Consider the following 19,642-nt stretch of genomic DNA (forward strand, 5'->3'; position numbering starts at 1 on the left):
TGCACTCAAAGAAACCTGAGGAACTGGACATTGTTTTATTGTTGTTGCCCAGAACACGCCTTGTTTTATGTTATTCATTTATGTTTAAGCTGTCTCCTGTTTTATTTTGTAGTTTCTCTCCTCATGTGTGATATCTGGTTTTAACTTCCTGTCTTTGTATGTTTTCCTGCCTGTTTGCTATCACACCTGTCTTCCACCATTCTTGTTAGTCCTTCCCTTTTCCCAGACTGTTCCAATTCCTACACTACCATACAATATGGTATGCCAAAAAAAGATTTAGTATGTGACAATTCATAGTGTGTCAAATGCAGCATGCCAAAAATACCAGGATGTTCTACTACATGTGGACTGATTTTGCAGTATACAAGCCAGCATATCTTTCTGGCTATTCTGACCCACAATCCTCTGTGTGTCGATGTGTCACATCGAGTAAGCCACAAACAGATGACAGCTGATTGACAGTTGTCAGAAAGTTAAACCACATATATTGCAAAGTAACAACAGCATAGCTCTCTGGGTAGATCTCCTTCACACCTGTTCTGTATTTGTCTTGTTTGCTCCACCCTAGTGTTCCCCTCTGCACCCTTGTTGTAGGCCAGTCCTCATTTTGCTTTGCTCATGCCCTTCTGCTCCAGCTGTGTCTCGCTCTAGTGATTACTTTTCTGTGTATATAAACCTGTGTGTTTCCCTTTGTTTCTGGTCAGTGCATCTGTGTTCATCCTTGTGTTCATGGAGTTGTTTCCTGCTCTGTGTCCTGCCTGGTTTCTTGTGTTCCTACCCTAAGTTCATTGTGTTGTCCTGGCTGGTTTTCAGTTTAGTTTTGGTTCTTCTTTCTTCTGGACTTTCAGTTACCTGCCTGCTTTTGGGATGTTGTCATTAGCTTTGTTAAAGCTCGCCTTTTGTTGCGTACTGCTCTGCATCTGGGTCCTTTCCCTGAACTGATCCCTGACATCTTGGCTCATTTGCATGCACCTTTGAGACAGTTCCGAACCAAACTCAAACCCCCTTAGGGTGTTTTCACATATAGTCCTTTTCAACAGACTGAACTCAGTCCTTTTAGGGGGTTTTCACACTTGGTCCTTTTCAGCTCTTTAAGTGGAGTCAGAGCTGTGACTCAGCATTTTTTGTGCATATGTAAACACTCCAAGAGAACTCAGACCCCTCTCAAGCAAACCAAACTTCAAGTCTGCAGTGCGGTTCACTTAACCTGCACCTTGTGAACGCAAAGCTCATGTTACCATCTCTGTCAAGCTGAGCACAGAGTGCCTGATGTTACTGCACATATTCAGATGTTGTTGGTATCTCTTAAAGTACAGTATATTTGAATAATGTATTCATGTTTCGATTACACCACAAGTGTGCACAGGTGTTTCAGAACTATCTCCTACAGTAAAAACCTGCACTAAATACTTACTGTTTTGAAGTATTCTATCTTAACAAGTACAACAACAAGTAAAACAAGCAAAGATAATTAGAAAAGATGTGACAAAAAACTATTTTTTCTGAAACAGTAAGCCCCCACTGTGGTGGAGGCAATCTAAATATACAGTACCACACATACTGGGGTTTATTATGTCGAGTCTACCTGTGTGTTTCTGTGACCTATCTGTCAGTGTGATTCATGCCTGATGCTCGCTGTGGTTTTCCTGCAAGCAAGTTCTGCAAAATGAAAATACTGTATGTCAAAGTCCCTGTAGTCAGACACACAGTCTGCAGAGGGTTCATTCACGTTCCTCAGCTTCATCATGGCTGGACACCTGCTGTTAGTCGTCCTCATGTGTAAGTTAAACCTCTTGTTATTTTTACCATTGTAAATACAGCTACATTTTATTTGTGCAGCTAGATTCATAATAATGTCAGCCTGTTGTGTGTTGGTATCAGTGTGTGTCATTACACTTTTACCTCAGGTTGAGAGAAATACATTTACATCACTGTTACATCTGTTTCACTCGTTAAACACATTTTTCCAACAGATTCCTTTGCTGAGATGAAAGTACAAGGTCAGCCTCTTTATTTCACAAGTTCTGTACATAGTTCGGTTGTACAGCACTTGTCCTCTGTTTTCTGTACTGTACGTTAAATCACAATCGCTCACTAGGAATTTTCTTAATGTAATTTATCATATGTTTCAATTTTCAGCTCTTCTTCCACCTAAACTGACAGTGAATCCAGCGGTGATCACAGAGACAGAAACAGTCACACTGAACTGTCAGACTCCATCATCTGTTTCTGTGTCTCAGTGTTATTTCCGCATTGGAAGAGGAAAACCAGGCAAAGTCTTCTCATGTCTGAAGACACTGACAGGGACTGAGCTGCTGGAGATGACACACCAGAGTTCACCTGCTGAGGTTAAAGTGACATGTTTTTATCTCTACAGTTCTTCATCTCCTGACAGTGACGTTTCCTCCATCATCATCAGAAGTGAGTGAACCCTGCTGCTGTGGACTAATGTTATTATGTCTTGCTACAGTATCAGCACAAACAGAAAAGTGCCTTTTGACAACAAGCCTTCAAAATACATGTTAGAAGATTTTCAGTGGGCATCCTCTACCATTATGAATTTATCATTAGAAAAAAATGGTTATTTAATCCAACACATATGCTTATATTTTCAGCATCTCTTCCACCTAAACTGACAGTGAATTCAGTGGTGATCAACGACATAGACTCAGTCACACTGAACTGTCAGCCTCCATCAACTGTTTCTGTGTCTCAGTGTCATTTCTACACTGTAAATGGAGGAACAGCCAAAGTCCTCTCATGTCTACAAACACTGACAGCTACTGAGCTGCTGGAGATGGCACATCAGAGTTCACCTGCCAAGATTCAAGTGACGTGTTTTTACACTGTAAAGATTGGAGAGTTAAACTATCCATCTCCACACAGTGGCACATCCTCCATCACCATACACAGTGAGTGACTGCTTATTCCATCTACAGATATTATATCTTCATACAGTATCAGCACAACAAAAATGACATGGTGGATAATTTTTGGTATAAATTTGTTTTTACAGACTAACAGAAAGAGAGCAAGTCGGAGAAAAGAATAGACAAAGTCAAGGACAACAGGCAGTGACATCATAGGTTAAAGTGCAAATGCTTAACATTGTGTAAAACAAAAATGAAAAGCAGCAGGGTTACATAGCAGCATCAAGGACAGTGGGTCCTTTGCATCCGTGATTGTCTTTTAAGATCACAAAGGTCCTTATGATCCATGACTTTGATCTGTGGAAAGACAGGGTATTTTTAGGAAGGAGAAATCTTCCACTCATTCAGAAGCTAAAGTCCATTCTGTGTGTCATATAATAATGAGGGGAATTAAAACTTCTCCCAAGATTTCTCCAGTATTTTTCACATTTTTTGTTGCATGTCTCAGAGAAAAAGTCAGTTGTTCCATAACATAAAGTTCCTTAACTATTTCTATCCAATCAGAGGTTGTTGGAGACTTCTCACTCAGCCATTTCCTGATTATTGCTTTTTTTTTTTTCTTCTACCTGGTTATAGTATATTCTAATGAATATCCTGCTTTATTAGCCCAGTTGGCACATTTCCCAAATACATAACACTGAAGTTAAAATCCAACTCTAAGCTGATTATTGATCTGATGTAACCACATGTACCCAGTAAGAAGACACTCCCAAAAAATATAAAAATGACCAGCAGACATGTTGTCACACATTCTCCACCACCGACCATGTTTAGGTTAGTTGCTGTATAATTTTTTAACTTTGTGAGTTATAAAGAGCCTTGAACTATTATCCAGATGAATTCCCTTCACAGATCTGAGCTTGACATTGTAGATTGTGTCCTACATATGTTTGACCAGTCATCTTCATCTAACTTTATTTTAGCTTCTTTCTTGCGCCGTGATTTAACGTACAATGTGGACAGACCCCTTTCCAATTTTCTTTTCTTTTGCCTAAAGTTTCTGTAAGTTGTTGAAATAAATCTAAACCTTTATTGGAGGATATTACACTGTAAGAAATGAAACCTCTATTTGTCTAGTATTTTAATCTACTGTCCATTTCAGCTGGTATAAATTCTGTGTCATGTATCACCCAATGTAATAGGTGAAGCTAATTTAAAAAAATGTTTTTTAACATGTTCAAAATAAATAAAATACTTAAAATACACTTTTGCAGGTTATAAACCACAGATGAGTCTTCAACATTTTGATGGTGACCACGTTCTCTTTACCTGCTCTCTGCCTGGACCTGCTGATCATGATACAAAATGTAACCTGTACTTTGGAGAAGCAAGTCGGTCAGTCCTAACAAGAAACATCTCGGGGAAGAGGACCTCAAAAAATCAATCTTTCTGCCAGTTTGCTGTCACAATTGATATTTTGCTGAGACTTCTACGTTCAGTTCAACAAAGTGATGCCAGCTGTGATTACACTTTGGGAAGAGAACTCAACTCTTTGTCTCCTCGCAGTGACAGATACAACCTGAATGGTAAGTCAGAGAAGACATAAATACACGTGTGTACTATAAGATAAATGTCACAGAATGATTGTGAGGAATGAGCCATCACATGAAAAACATACATAGCCTGCCTGTGCATATACATGGCTACAATTGTATTTGACAAAGTAAATTTTCTCTGGTTTCTAGTTTTATGGCAATAACAGCTGAAGTCACGCAGTTTTCCTCGCAGGAAACTGACATGTTCAAATCTTCTTTTATTGTAGCTATTGTGGAAAAAGAGTCAAGCGTGACACAGACTGTGACAATATCTCTGATGACCACAGGTAGGACAGTTTATACATTTAGAAATAATCCAGATGATTATCACACATCACTCACTATATTTGTTATTTTGAAAGTTTTAAAAGTGTTTTATTCATCAGGTCTGACTGTTAGCATGCCTTGTGCCTCCACTACTGTAACTCCTGTAACATCAGGTAACACATTTTAAGACATATTAAGTGAGACTTTATTAAATCTTAAATCATGCATGTGTTTCTGAGTATTTTGAAATGTACTTTTCTTAATTCACCAGGGTCAGCTGTCAGTACACCAAGTATCGCTATTGGTTTTATCTCTACTTCAGTAAAACCGGCACCAGGTGATGTAATTCTAAAGTTTTTTAATGATTCACCCTGATACTTACAAAGTGTGAATATATACAATATTTAATGTTCATAAGAGGAACACTGACTATGTCTATAAAACACAATTATCCTGAATGTCAGTCAAGTGAATACTAAAATTCTGTTTGCTGTCTGATTACTCATGTAGTCTGTGATGAATGTGTGGTTGCCAATGAATATTTAAAGTTGACATACTTACTGTGCAGATGTTAGCCTACAGTGTTCAAGTAAAACAAAGTTACTTAAGCACATGACAGCAATGGGCTTTATATGTTGTTTTGATGTTAATGTGTTTTTGTGCCCTTGAGAAACAGATACCAGTATGACTGCTCTGAATCCAGGATCTGGTGATGAAACAACAGGTAGAATTAAGATTCTTGTTATTGCATGAAAATACAAACATGCATTATTGTGGATGTTTAAAAATGTTTGTGGCTGTGCACTTAGGTTGGAGTGTCAGCACGGCTGGCACTAAAGAAGTCTCTAACCCTGCAACCCCTCAGGAAACAGCTTCAGGTCAGTGTTTGTTATTGTGTTGTGTATAATTATTTAAATTCTTTGCCACTTGAATTCAGTGATATAATTATATTTATAACCTAATTTACCTAATAACTTTTCTATCAGTTACAAAGCAATACTGGGTTTGCCATTTACCCATATCACTGGTGTTGTTGTTTAAAAGCCTCCATGACTCTCTTCCTGCTTTTTTCTTAATGTCATGAGAAACATAGCGGATTCTTATTTGTGGCTTCTATTGTTTCAAAGCAGGAATGCGGATTTGGAGGTTTGTAGCAGTTGTGGCTGGTTGTGGAGTAACTGTGGGGGTCCTTGTGCTGGTTTCTGCAATGCTCTGTAAAAGAAGAACTGGTGAGAACTGTGTTGTTGTGTTCGTCTGAGCATGTCAGAAACTGTTTTTTACATGGATGTTAGCACACAGTGTTCTCTAGCTTTCTTAAAAACAGTTTGTCACTGATTATTAAATGTATTTATGCTCTATAAGTTGCATTTCACGGTCTTTGCATCTTAAGATTTACTCCATTTGAGAGGGTTAAACATCTACTCAAAAGATATGAGCACCAAAAAAGCTACGTCTTCAGTCAGATGTGTTCAGTGTGAGGTTCTAATGACCGTGCTGATAGCCACACAGCCTGAGCCTCTGATGGTGAAGCATGAAACAGATCACAGCATTTAGTTAAATGCAAGTGCACCTTCAGTTCTCTGCCATAACTAACACTATTATTCTTCTGGGTTAAGATTGGCCACATAGTTGTCCTACACACAAATCCTGGCTTGGTTCTTTTTTCCTGGTAATAGTTAAAGTGCAGTGTGGTTTCACATTTGTTCAGTTGAACAGAGCTGATGCTACTAAATTAACAAGTGAGGAAACCATCAGCTTATGCAGACCTAAGACACAAGCCCTGCATCTCAAACTAAAATAAAAACCCATTGCTTGTGGGAAACCACCACTGCACTGTGACAAAAATAACCTCCTTCGCTAAGGTCTAACACTCTTTCACATGTGAGCAAAATGCTGTATGAGAAGAGATGGAAGTGTTCTACACCCATCTCTCTACACCCTCCACCCTCATATGGGGACTTGACCCCCATAGGAGCAGCCAATGTGGATATGCTTGAAGACACATCACCTGTGATGTCCAAGCACTGATTGGCAACACGTGTCTGTAGAAGTTGATACCTGCATGGTTATCTGCATGGCACTTCCTTAAGAGGCTGATGGAGTCGTGGTAGCTTCCAGCTGCCGTGGCTTTGCCAGTCGGCTTGCACAGCTATTGTCACATATGATATCTGACCTCGTCGGAGGAAATGGCAGGCTCTCTGGGAGAGATGGGTGAGTTATCTGACGTCACGTGAACCTCGAAACACGCTGTATCATTATCATGCTCCTGGGGCACTTAATGTGCTATGGGCTGCCACTACAAGAGTGGACCCTGGCTTTGAATTCTTCTTCTTTCAAAGCTAGCCTTTCAACCTGACAGACTAACTGAGTGGCCTCTCACCTGTTTGCAGCTGTCCTTATTGCCTAGCTGGGCCAGCTAAGCCTCGATGGCATCTTGCACCTAGGTCATGGATAGGTACAGAGATATTCTTGACATGATAGACAACAGAAGGTTACATGTGTAATCTAGTTTCTATGAGAGGAGGGACAATCAGTGTGTGGCCACCACAGGTGATGTGTGTTAAGAGTATCCACATCGGCCCGTGGGAGTCTTAACAATAAAATGCTACACTTTGAAACAGTCATTTTACTTTGTGTGTCTTTCTCAGTAGCAGGTTCTGGGGAAGTGAAAAGGCAGGAGCCTCAAAATGAGAATGTAAGCCTAACATGAAGGTCAACATAAAATATATTTGCTCTGTATATCAATAGATGCTAAAGTCAGTTTCTTTCTTTTCCCAGTTTGAAACATACCATTTGTATGCCACCATCGCTGAGGAGCCAGCAGCATCAGACCTGAAGGGGATAATGTACAGCACAGTGCAGAAACACTGACACTGTTTTATACTGTATTCACCTTATTCCTGAGGGCACTACTGTAGAAATAATTATGGGTGCAAATTCCAGTGAGATAGCAGAAGTAGCAGTAAGCTAGTTAGTCTCATAGACTGTGGTTAGTCAGTGGCTACTCTTGGTAGCTAACCGCCAACGCTGGTTCTTTTCTAAACTAATTTGCCTTCAGTTTAGCAAATTTTTTTAACGAATATTTAACTAATGTTAACTAACTGTTAACTGTCTGTAATGACTAACGACCAGTCCAAGCTAATTTTTTGTCTTCAGCAACTGTGTGTTGACTGTGTAACCAGAACAAAAATGTATGATGTATAATCCACAGCACGGGTTCCAAACATGTCATTTTTTCAGTTTAAGATTGAAAATGTATTTAGTTTTACTCTTATATTGTGTAACTAAAGTGGAATTTCACTCTTTATTGTAATTTTTGTTTTGTTTTCTAATGGTTTTCTCATTAATGTTGATATTTCTTATTTTTTTGTATCTGGATTTTTTTTTTCTTCGGAGCCTTCTGTGACTACGCATTATGAATAAATGTACATGAATTTATAACCTACTGCTATGCTTATTTGTTAGCGCACAGCCTTCCAATAATACCATACTTACTGCTTTGTGTTATACAACTACTATGACTACTACTACTACTACTACTACTACTAATTATTATTATTATTATTATTATTATTACTATTACATAACAGCTAGTTTAAAACCCATATGAATACATATTCTATATTTTCAGCAAACAAAGGGCGTAAGACAACTTGCATGATAGGTTGGACAGTGAGGAGGGAGAGACTGATTTATACAGGTTGGCAAGGCAGAGAGATAGAGATGGGAAGGACGTGCAGCAGGTTAGGTGGATTAAGGATAGAGATGGGAATGTATTGACAGGTGCCACATGTGTGATGGGAAGATGGAAAGAGTACTTTGAAGAGTTGATGAATGAGTAAAATGAGAGAGAACAAAGAGTAGAAGATGTGACCATTGTGGAGCAGGAAGTTGCAAAGATTAGTAAGGATGAAGTGAGGAGGGCATTGAAGAGGATGAAGAGTGGAAAGGCAGTTGGCCCTGATGATATACTACATGTGGAGGTATGGAAGTGTCTAGGAGAGGTGGCAGTAGAGTTTTTGACTAGGTTTTTCAAGGTCTCAGAGAGTGAGAGGATGCCTAATGCCTTTTAAGAATAAGGGAGACGTGCAGAGTTGTGGCATTTACAGAGGGAGAAGTTGATGAGCCATACAATGAAGCCGTGGGAAAGAGTAGTGGAAGCTAGACTGAGAGCAGAAGTGAGCATCTGTGAGCAGCAGTATGGTTTCATGCCAAGAAAAAGTAGTACTCCAGATGCAGTGTTTTCTCTGAGGATGTTGATGGAGAAGTACAGAGAAGGTCAGAGGGAACTGCATTGTGTCTTTGTAGATCTAGAGAAAGCATGCGACAGGGTGCCGAAAGAGGAGATGTGGTATTGTATGAGGAAGTCTGGAGTGGCAGAGAAGTGTGTTAGAGTGGTGACGGACATGTATGAGAGCTGTCGGAGCTGAGCCCCTTCTTGTTTGCTATGGTGATGGACAGGTTGACAGATGAGGTTAGATAGGAATCTCCATGGACTATGATGTTTGCAGATGACACTGTGATCTGTAGTGAGAGCAGGGAGCAGGTGGAGGAAAATCTAGAGAGGTGGAGGTATGCCCAGGAAAGGAGAGGTATGTAGGTTAGCCGTACTCAGACCCGAGTGGCATGGTGAGGTTACAGGAAGTAGAAATAAAGAAGGTGGAGGATTTTAAGTACTTAGGGTCAACAGTCCAGAGTGACGGAGAGTGTGGAAAAGAGGTGAAGAAGTGTGTGCAAGCAGGTTGGAATGGGTGGAGAAAAGTGTCAGGTGTGATGTGCGATAAAAGAGTACCAGCAAAATTAAAAGGACAGGTGTACAAGACGGTGGTGAGACCAGCGATGTTGTTTGGTTTAGAGACAGTGGCACTGAGGAAAAGACAGGAGGCAGAGCTGGAGGTAGCAGAGATGAAGATGTTGAGGTTCTCTTTGGAAGTGATGAGGATGGATAGGATCAGGAATGAGTACATCAGAGGGACAGCTCATGTTCGATGTTTTGGAAATAAAGTCAGAGAGGCCAGACTGAGATGGTTTGGACATGTTCAGAGGAGGGATAGTGAATATATCCGTAGAAGGTTGCTGAGGTTTGAACTGCCAGGCAAGAGGCCTAGAGGAAGACCAAAGAGGACATTTATGGATGCTGTGAAAGAGGACATGAAGTCAGATGGTGTGAGAGAGAGGATGCAGAGGATAGGGTTAGAAGGAGGCAGATGATTCGCTGTGGCGACCCCTAAAGGGAACAGTCGAAAGAAGAAGAAGAAGAAGAAGATATTTTCATTGAGTCACCAGTCACAATTAAAAATCAAAACAGTACGGGATGTAATACAAAAAATATAATTCAGAATTGCAGTGGGTCATTTTGCACAATTTTCCCAACAAAAATTGGAAATTTGTAGAAATTGGAGGAAAACAAGATTAATGTAAAGTTGGCTTGTCGTGTCAATGATGAAAAAAAAGCTCAATGGGCCCTGTTGCATTTTTGTTTTACAAAACTAAAACTGTAAATGCACTGGGGGAGGTACAGATGAAAATAGTTGGCTCGACATTTGTATGAGAAAACAGAATTAAGAGCTATTGAAAATCACTAAAGGCCCCTTAGTTTGCATACGCTTTTGAGACGGTCCCTAACTTCAGTTCCTCATTTTACCATCTTCTGTCAAGTTCAGCACAGCCACATTATGTCCATTATTAAACAAAAAAATCTGAATTATTTCATATCTCTCAAAAGTGCAATATCTGTGCATATCTGAATGATATATTTGTATATCTGTTTACACAACAAGTGTGTGCAGGTGTTTCAAAAATGTAAAATCCTGCATTAAATACCTACTGTAGCCTAAGTTTTCCATCTTAAGTCTAACTGAAGTTGTTTGGCTTTACTTTTGCACGAGTCAGCAGAAGTCCTGCCAGTTTAGAAAAAGCAACAAGTAAAACAAACAAAAACAAAAGACAATTAGAAATCAAATGAAACTTAAGTTTCTATGAAGCAGTTAGTCAACACTGTGGTAAAGGTGAACTAAATACACAATGCCACACATACTGGGTCTCATAAAGCTATTTGTGTGTGTGTGTGTGTGTGTGTTTCTGTGGCCTGTGACCTCTGATGCTCGCTGTGGTTTTCTTGAGAGCAACGTCTGCTAAATGCCACTTTAGTACATCATAGTGCTGTAGTCAGGCACAAGTCTATTCGTGAAAGGATTATTGGACATCAGCATCATTCAGCTTCATCATGGCTGGACACCTGCTGTTAGTCGTCCTCATGTGTAAGTTAAAACTCTTGTCTGTTTCTACCATTGTATTAGTGGCAGATTGATAATGATCTCAGCTCGTTATGTATTGGTATCAGCATGATTTATTAAAATTTTGCATCAGATTGAGCGAAATACAACATTAAAATCAATGGTTAACTCTTTACTGTTACATCTTCTCTTACTATTACAACTTGTTTAACACATTTTCTTCTCCAACAGATTCATTTTCTGAGAAGAAAGCACAAGGTCAGCCCCTGCATTTAATATTATAGTTTTCATGACCAGGCGTAAGGCTGTTTTCTGGTCTGGTCACAATCGCTCATTGGGAATTTTCTCAGTCTTAATGTGATATAACATGTGTGTATATTTAATTTTCAGCTCTTCTTCCACCTAAACTGACGGTGAATCCAGAGGTGATCACAGAGACAGAAACAGTCACACTGAACTGTCAGACTCCATCATCTGTTTCTGTGTCTCAGTGTTATTTCCGCCTTGAAAGAGGAAAACCTGCCAAAGCCCTCTCATGTCTGAAGACGCTGACAGGGACTGAGCTGCTGGAGATGACACACCAGAGTTCACCTGCTGAGGTTAAAGTGACATGTTTTTATAGCCATGGTTCTTCATCTCCTGACAGTGACGTTTCCTCCATCATCATCAGAAGTGAGTGAACCCTGCTGCTATGGACTAATGTTATTATGTCTTGCTACAGTATCAGCACAAACAGAAAAGTGCCTTTTGATATCAAGTCTTCAAAATACATGTTAGAAGATTTTCAGTGGGCATCCTCTACCATTATGAATTTATCATTAGAAAAAAATGGTTATTTAATCCAACACATATGCTTATATTTTCAGCATCTCTTCCACCTAAACTGACAGTGAATCCAGCGGTGATCAACGACACAGACTCAGTCACACTGAACTGTCAGCCTCCATCAACTGTTTCTGTGTCTCAGTGTCATTTCTACATTTTAAGTGAAGGTATAGCCAAAGTCCTCTCATGTCTACAAACACTGACAGCTACTGAGCTGCTGGAGATGGCACATCAGAGTTCACCTGCCAAGATTTAAGTGACGTGTTTTTACACTGTAAAGATTGGAGAGTTTAACTATCCATCTCCACACAGTGGCACATCCTCCATCACCATACACAGTGAATGATTGTTTCTCCCATCTACACATATTATTATATCTGCATGTAGTATCAGCATGAGAAAAGTGCCCAGGTATATTTTTTAGGTGTGAATTTGCTTTGCAGATGTGCAAACTGTGCAGATGTTAGCCTACAGTGTTCAAGTAAAATAAAGTTGCTTCAGCACATGACAGCAATGGACTTTATATGTTGTTTTGATGTTAATGTGTTTTTGTTCCCTTGAAAAACAGATACCAATATGACTGCTCTAATTCCAGGATCTGGTGATGAAACAACAGGTAGACTTAAGATTCTTGTTATTGCATGAAAATACAAACATGCATTATTGTGGATGTTTAAAAATGTTTGTGGCTGTGCACTTAGGTTGGAGCGTCAGCACGGCTGGCACTAAAGAAGTCTCTAACCCTGCAACCCCTCAGGAAACAGCTTCAGGTCAGTGTTTGTTATTGTGTTGTGTAAAATTATTTGAATTCTTTGCCACTTGAATTTAGTGATATAATTATGTTTCTAACCTAATTTACCTAATAACTTTTCTATCAGTTACAAAGCAATACTGGGTTTGCCATTTTATATGTGCACTGGTGTTGTAGTTTAAAAGCCTCCATGACTCTCTTCCTGTTTTTCCTTAACGTCATGAGAAACATAGCGGATTCTTATTTGTGGCTTCTATTGTTTCAAAGCAGAAATGCGTATATGGAGGTTTGTAGCAGTTGTGACTGGTTGTGGAGTAACTGTGGGGGTCCTTGTGCTGGTTTCTGCAATGGTCTGCAAAAGAAGAACTGGTGAGAACTGTGTTGATGTGTTTGTCTGAGAAAGTCAAACTTATTTTACATGGATGTTAGCACACCAGGGACGGTGCAGTTCTCTAGCTTTCTTAAAAACAGTTTGTCTCTGATTATTAAATGTATTTATGCTCTATAAGTTGCGTGTTCACAGTCACTGCATCTTAAGATTTACTCCATTTGAGAGGGTTAAACATCTACTCAAAAGATATGAGCACCAAAAAAGCTACGTCTTCAGTCAGATGTGCTCAGTGTGAGGTTCTAATGGCTGTGCTGATAGTCACACAGCCTGAGCCACTGATGGTGAAGCATGAAACAGATCATAGCATTTAGTTAAATGCAAGTGCAGCTTCAGTTCTCTGTCATAACTAATACTATTCTTTGCGAAAAATCATGTGTGACAGTCCTGAAAGTATATTAACAACAACAAAAATTAGTAGTGAACTTCTTGCACTACCCTACCATTGATTGGTCTACAGTCTTTCAGGAACAAGATTCTAATAGGGCCTTAAATGTGTTTAATGATTTGCTAATGTCAATTATTGATAGACATGCACCAATAAGGAAGCTCACAGTGAGAAATATTAAAGCTCCATGGTTGGATAATGAATTTAGAGATAATACGGCAGAAAGAAATCGAGCCAAGGCTGAAGCAATCAGATCAGGGGATACACTACAGTGGGATATTTATCATAGATTAAGGAATCATGTAACAAAATTGAATAAGACAAAGAAGCAAATGTATTATCAAAATAAAATTGTAAAAACGACACTCCACGGTTACAACACTCGCTCAGATGACAGACGACTGGATGAAGGAAACTGATGATAAAAAAATTGTTGGTTCTGTATTACTAGATCTGAGCGCAGCATTTGATGTTCTTGATCACCATGTGTTATTGAATAAGCTGCGTTGTTATGGTTTTGAACCATCTGCTGTCGCGTGGGTTAAAAGTTATTTGACTGATAGGAAATGTACCGTATACTTTAATGGTAGTTATTCTGAGCTGAGAGCTGTGAGTTGTGGGGTGCCACAAGGAAGTTGTTTGGGGCCGCTTTTGTTTTCAATATTTATTAATGATTTTCCTCTGATTTTGAATCATGTCACTGCCACAATTTACACATCAGCACATACAACTGATGAATTGACTAAGAATTAGAGTTAACAGAAAAATGGATGATAAGAAATAAACTGGTTCTAAATAGGGGAAAACCAAATGTATAGTTTTAGATTCAAAACATTCATTAAGAGAAGCACCTAAGCTTCACATATCCATGGGTGATACAGAGATAGAACAAGTAACCGAGGTAAAATTATTAGGAATTACTGTAGATAGTCAAATGTCCTGGAACAACCAAGTAGATCAAATAGTGCAAAGAATGGGTAGAGGTATGGCTGTGATTAAACACTGCAGAAAATTTATGCCTAATCGTTTATTGAAGCAAGTGGTGCAGGCACTGGTGTTGTCACACTTAGACTATTGTTCTGTAATTTGGTCCAGTACATCAGGAAGTAATTTGAATAGGTTACAGGTAGCCCAAAATAAAGCGGCTCGTTTAGTCCTTCAATGCCCATACCAAACAAAGTACAATGAATGACTGTTTAGCTTGGTTTAGTGTAAAATGCAGGGTGCAATATTCACTAATATGTCTTATCAAAAACATAATAACAACAAAAACACCAGAAATATTGTACAGGACTTTAGCATTTTTTTTCAGATACACACTATCTTGACAGTCATCTGAGGGTGGGTTTTTGTTACCCCTATGTAGAGCTAATTTAAAACAATGCCTTACAGAGCAATGGTGGCATGGAATGAATTACCATTTTTTCTGGTCCCAGAAAGTAAGGTTATGAGTTTTAAGAAAAGCTAAAACTATTTTTATTTACCCAGCAGGTATGAAAGAATATTTTTACTGTTTATATGTTGGACTTTATATATCTGGTTGGAAGGTGTAAAACTGAGCTAGTTGCTTCCTTTTTATTATTATGGTAACTCAGAAAATGCAATGTCAAGTGATCCTTAAAAATGAATTTGAAATGAATTGTCAGTATGTAGAGCTACAGTATTATTTGGATTAGGTTTTGAGCAGGTGTCTTGTGTCGTGTTTGTTTGTGAGTATGAATGTGAATGTATTTTATATTTGCTGCATTTTTGGTTGATGAACTTGGTGAGACCCCAGGAAGAGTAGCTGCTGTTAAGTTCCAGCAGCTAATGGGGATCTAATAAATAAATAAATAAATAAATACCCTCAGAATAAGCTTCATGGCTGACAGTGATAAATCCCAGAGTTTGAACATTACTGTTTCTCAGGTTCACCAGCAGGACTCAAGGTTTTTAGCCTTGCTGTAACTATATGTGCTGTTCACCAGCGTGATGGTTGTATTGACCTTTATGTTAACAGTGTAGGCAGGCATGTGTTGGAGCAGTTGTGACTGTGGGGGTTCTCTTGCCTGGATTGGCTCTTCTCTTTACTCAAAGCAGGACTGGTAAAAATTGAGCTCACCAGAGTTTACTGAGTTTTCAGTCTAAATTCTGAAGCTATAATAGCTGCAAATGTCTGATGTGGTTTCATATTTCCTTTCTTGTCCTTTCTTTTCCAGAAAAAAGTGTTTCCAAGAGGTGAGAAATCTTGGTTTCTAAACTATTAATAGGTAAACTAGAGTGAGAACCAGTACGCATCTTCTGTTCCATCAATGCACCAGTTTACAGTAATAGTTTCAGACATTTATTTTGCCAGCTGCTGAGGACAACCACAATCCTCTTTTGACTGTGTCTGAGCTGCTCCACTGGTACAGTTGCAGATCAAGTGCCTTGCTCAGGGGCACATAGACATTTGACAACAAGGTTCTTTGAGGGACCATTGAAAAAATCAAAGCAGCAGTGATAATTCTGCTCAGAGAACTAAAACCCTTAAGCACAATGAAAACATAAATGATATAGCATACATATTTGGATATCACACTAGATCCTTGTTAAATTAAAAAACTGACAAAACTTGAGGAGATTGGGACGATAGAGGACGCTGCAGCAGTAAGTAGGTGTTGACATGAAGGAACCAGCAGAGTAATAGAGACATCTGTAAGGGAAGGATCATTGCATATTACCACAGCAGAGATTCACACTTTTCAGTCACATCATTTAAATGTTTTAGGGGAATAATAAAGTATATTTATGGTGAAATGTGTACTAAGCCTTTGCTTTCCTCTGTAATGAAAACACACTCTTCACAAAACCTGCTTTTTCTATTTTTTTCTATTCAGACCGAAAACAATTGTCACTGGTTTGCTGGATGGTTTTGATGAAACCTACAGTATCGTCACCTATGAATGTTCCTCTGGTGAGCTGCTTTTCTCTTCCTGAATAAAGTAAAAGGCTCATAGACATGTTGATCAGCCACTGGGTGGTGCAGGTTCTGCTAAGATGCTTGTAAGAGGCCAGAGTTTAAACAGGTATAACATGACATTACAGTACACTTGTGATAATTTGCATTCTCAGATGTAGAATAAAAAGTATGATAAACACTTTAATGAATGCATAATGCTGGCAAACATTTACTTTATTTCACTGAGTTAAGTCATGTGTGTTTCTTTGTCTTCACAGAGTGACGACAGCAGCACCTCTGATACATCAGCCTTGACAGACACAGTGTGCAGCACTCCAAAGTCAATATGAAATCCAAACAATGTTTTTCTTGCATCTTTTTGCTTTGCTTTTTTATGCACGGGTTAACTGATGTTTATCTACATAACTTTCTCAGAGAGCAGACATTATGGTGAAATGGCTCAGTCCAGCTTTGAAACTCTGAATAGTTGAAGTGACAGAAACAGAAGTCAGGTCAGTAGATAACATGTTTCATGTGTCACAATGCTTTATGTGATATAAACATGTACCATAGATACAGTGTATTTTCTGTACATTAACTCTGTAAACAACATGAATTCAAACTATTAAAGCGCTGATGCACTAAGATGAAGTGTTTATGGCAAATCATTAACTTCAACATCATCCTGGGGGACAGCATGTCCATACAGTTGGACAAATATATGAAATCCAGTTTTAATACCACTCAGGACAAAGTGGAGATGCCAAACTGATCATGATAACTACATAACAGCTCAGTTTAAAACCCATATAAATACATACTCTATATTTTCAGTGAGTCACCAGTCACAATTAAAAATCGAAATAGCAAGGGATGTAATACAAAAAGTATAATTCAGTATTGCAGTGGGTCATTTTGCACAATTTTGCTGACAAAAATTTTAAAATTTTGGGAAATTGGAGGAAAACAAGATTAATGTAAAGTTGGCTTGTCGAAAAAGTGCAATATCTGTGCATATCTGAATGATATATTTGTATATCTGTTTACACAACAAGTGTGTGCAGGTGTTTCAAAAATGTAAAATCCTGCATTAAATACCTACTGTAGCCTAAGTTTTCCATCTTAAGTCTAACTGAAGTTGTTTGGCTTTACTTTTGCACGAGTCAGCAGAAGTCCTGCCAGTTTAGAAAAAGCAACAAGTAAAACAAACAAAAACAAAAGACAATTAGAAATCAAATGAAACTTAAGTTTCTATGAAGCAGTTAGTCAACACTGTGGTAAAGGTGAACTAAATACACAATGCCACACATACTGGGTCTCATAAAGATATTTGTGTGTGTGTGTGTGTGTGTGTTTCTGTGGCCTGTGACCTCTGATGCTCGCTGTGGTTTTCTTGAGAGCAACGTCTGCTAAATGCCACTTTAGTACATCATAGTGCTGTAGTCAGGCACAAGTCTATTCGTGAAAGGATTATTGGACATCAGCATCATTCAGCTTCATCATGGCTGGACACCTGCTGTTAGTCGCCCTCATGTGTAAGTTAAAACTCTTGTCTGTTTCTACCATTGTATTAGTGGCAGATTGATAATGATCTCAGCTCGTTATGTATTGGTATCAGCATGATTTATTAAACTTTTGCATCAGATTGAGCGAAATACAACATTAAAATCAATGGTTAACTCTTTACTGTTACATCTTCTCTTACTATTACAACTTGTTTAACACATTTTCTTCTCATAGTCTTCACGTGATATAACATGTGTGTATCTTTGATTTTCAGCTCTTCTTCCACCTAAACTGACAGTGAATCCAGCAGTGATCACAGAGACAGAAACAGTCACACTGAACTGTCAGACTCCATCATCTGTTTCTGTGTCTCAGTCTTACATCCGCATTGGAAGAGGAAAACCAGGCAAAGCCTTCTCATGTCTGAAGACACTGACAGGAACTGAGCTGCTGGAGATGACACACCAGAGTTCACCTGCTGAGGTTAAAGTGACATGTTTTTACATGACTGTGTCTTCATCTCCTCATAGTGACGTTTCCTCCATCATCATTAGAAGTGAGTGAACCCTGCTGCTATGGACTAATGTTATTATGTCTTGCTACAGTATCAGCACAAACAGAAAAGTGCCTTTTGACAACAAGTCTTCAAAATACATCAATACAACACAATTACATGTATCATGAGAATTATTTGCATAAATACAATCTCAATTATCTAATCCAACACATATGCTTATATTTTCAGCATCTCTTCCTCCTAAACTGACAGTGAATCCAGCGGTGATCAACGACACAGACTCAGTCACACTGAACTGTCAGCCTCCATCATCTGTTTCTGTGTCTCAGTGTAACTTCTACACTCTAAGTGGAGGAGCAGTCAGAGTCTTCTCTTGTTTGACGACTCTGACTGGAACTGAGCTGCTGGAGATGGCACATCAGAGTTCACCTGCTGAGGTTCAAGTAACTTGTTTTTACACTGTAAAGGTTGGAGAGGTTAATTATCCATCTCCACACAGTGGCACATCCTCCATCACCATACACAGTGAGTGACCATTTCTCCCATCTACCATTTTTAGGTGTTTCAGATTAAATCAACTGATCGACAGCCTCATTTCCAATTTAAATACCACCTGGGGGTGAAGCCAGTACACATATGCTTTTTGTTAGTTTAATAGGTTGAAAGTGTCAGAATATTTGTATCATGAGCAATGATATATGTGATTTCACTGTATGCCTTTAATGTATATCATATTACAAACTCACATCAAATGACACACATTTTAGTTGTGAAACATGATGTGTGGTGGCACAAATGTCAGCACTGTTTACAATTCCAAAGCCATTTTTAAGAGCACTTGATAACAGAATAGCACTTTGTATTTGATGACTCTGCATTCATCTTTCTGCAGGTTATAAACCACAGATGACACTTCAACATTTTGACGGTGACTACGTTCTCTTTGCCTGCTCTCTGCCTGGACCTGCTGATCATGATACCAGATGTAACCTGTACTTTGGAGAAGCAACTCGCCCAATAGTAACAGGCAGGATATGGAAGACAATGACCTCGACCAATCAGAGGTTCTGCCAGTTTACTGTCACAGTTGATGATTTGCTGAGACGTCTACGTTCAGTTCAACAAAGCGATGCCAGCTGTGATTAAACTTTGGGAAGTGAACTCAACTCTTTGTCTCCTCACAGTGACAGATACAGCCTGACTGGTAGGTCATAGAAGACATAAATACATCCTACACTGTTAACAACATGTGCACTGAAATAGACTTTTTAAATGAAGTGAAATCTGACTGTGTAACAAACAAAACATACATAGCCTACCTTTGTATATACACAACCACAGCTGTATTTCAAAAAGAGTCAGTGTTCTCTGGTTTCTAG

At 38.9% G+C, this 19,642-nt stretch overlaps 1 protein-coding gene, 1 long non-coding RNA gene and 1 pseudogene across 12 annotated transcripts in view; all 3 read left to right on the forward strand.

Moving 5' to 3' along the window:
• The first annotated feature begins 1,693 nt into the window (after nucleotides 1-1,693).
• LOC117256950 (uncharacterized) overlaps nucleotides 1,694-19,642 on the forward strand; it is a 34,544-nt gene continuing 16,595 nt past the window's right edge. For 4 of the 10 annotated variants that reach the window (XM_078168515.1, XM_078168502.1, XM_078168512.1 and 1 more), the window contains exons 1-10: nucleotides 1,694-1,779; nucleotides 1,974-2,000; nucleotides 2,140-2,421; nucleotides 2,616-2,912; nucleotides 4,145-4,456; nucleotides 4,693-4,752; nucleotides 4,852-4,905; nucleotides 5,004-5,069; nucleotides 5,409-5,456; nucleotides 5,542-5,610. In XM_078168515.1, the coding sequence (XP_078024641.1) occupies nucleotides 1,746-1,779; nucleotides 1,974-2,000; nucleotides 2,140-2,421; nucleotides 2,616-2,912; nucleotides 4,145-4,456; nucleotides 4,693-4,752; nucleotides 4,852-4,905; nucleotides 5,004-5,069; nucleotides 5,409-5,456; nucleotides 5,542-5,610 (1,249 nt within the window). In that variant the 5' untranslated portion in view covers nucleotides 1,694-1,745. Of the gene's footprint in view, nucleotides 1,780-1,973; nucleotides 2,001-2,139; nucleotides 2,422-2,615; nucleotides 2,913-4,144; nucleotides 4,457-4,692; nucleotides 4,753-4,851; nucleotides 4,906-5,003; nucleotides 5,070-5,408; nucleotides 5,457-5,541; nucleotides 5,611-5,859; nucleotides 5,962-7,380; nucleotides 7,428-7,510; nucleotides 8,168-19,642 lie in introns of those variants that run through there. The other 6 variants (XM_078168487.1, XM_078168495.1, XM_078168484.1 and 3 more) reach the window with 5 other exon arrangements.
• LOC144463801 (uncharacterized) lies at nucleotides 10,877-18,796 on the forward strand (annotated as a pseudogene). The gene is made up of 7 exons (XR_013491822.1): nucleotides 10,877-10,992; nucleotides 11,200-11,226; nucleotides 11,359-11,640; nucleotides 11,835-12,131; nucleotides 12,495-12,563; nucleotides 18,021-18,302; nucleotides 18,492-18,796. The product of XR_013491822.1 is annotated as an uncharacterized LOC144463801 (transcript).
• Nucleotides 12,828-16,843, forward strand: LOC117256448 (uncharacterized). The gene is made up of 4 exons (XR_004501644.2): nucleotides 12,828-12,913; nucleotides 15,519-15,537; nucleotides 16,179-16,255; nucleotides 16,519-16,843. It is a non-coding gene; the product is annotated as an uncharacterized LOC117256448 (long non-coding RNA).

This window comes from Epinephelus lanceolatus, chromosome 1 (genome assembly GCF_041903045.1).
Source record: "Epinephelus lanceolatus isolate andai-2023 chromosome 1, ASM4190304v1, whole genome shotgun sequence".
Lineage (NCBI taxonomy): Eukaryota > Metazoa > Chordata > Actinopteri > Perciformes > Serranidae > Epinephelus > Epinephelus lanceolatus.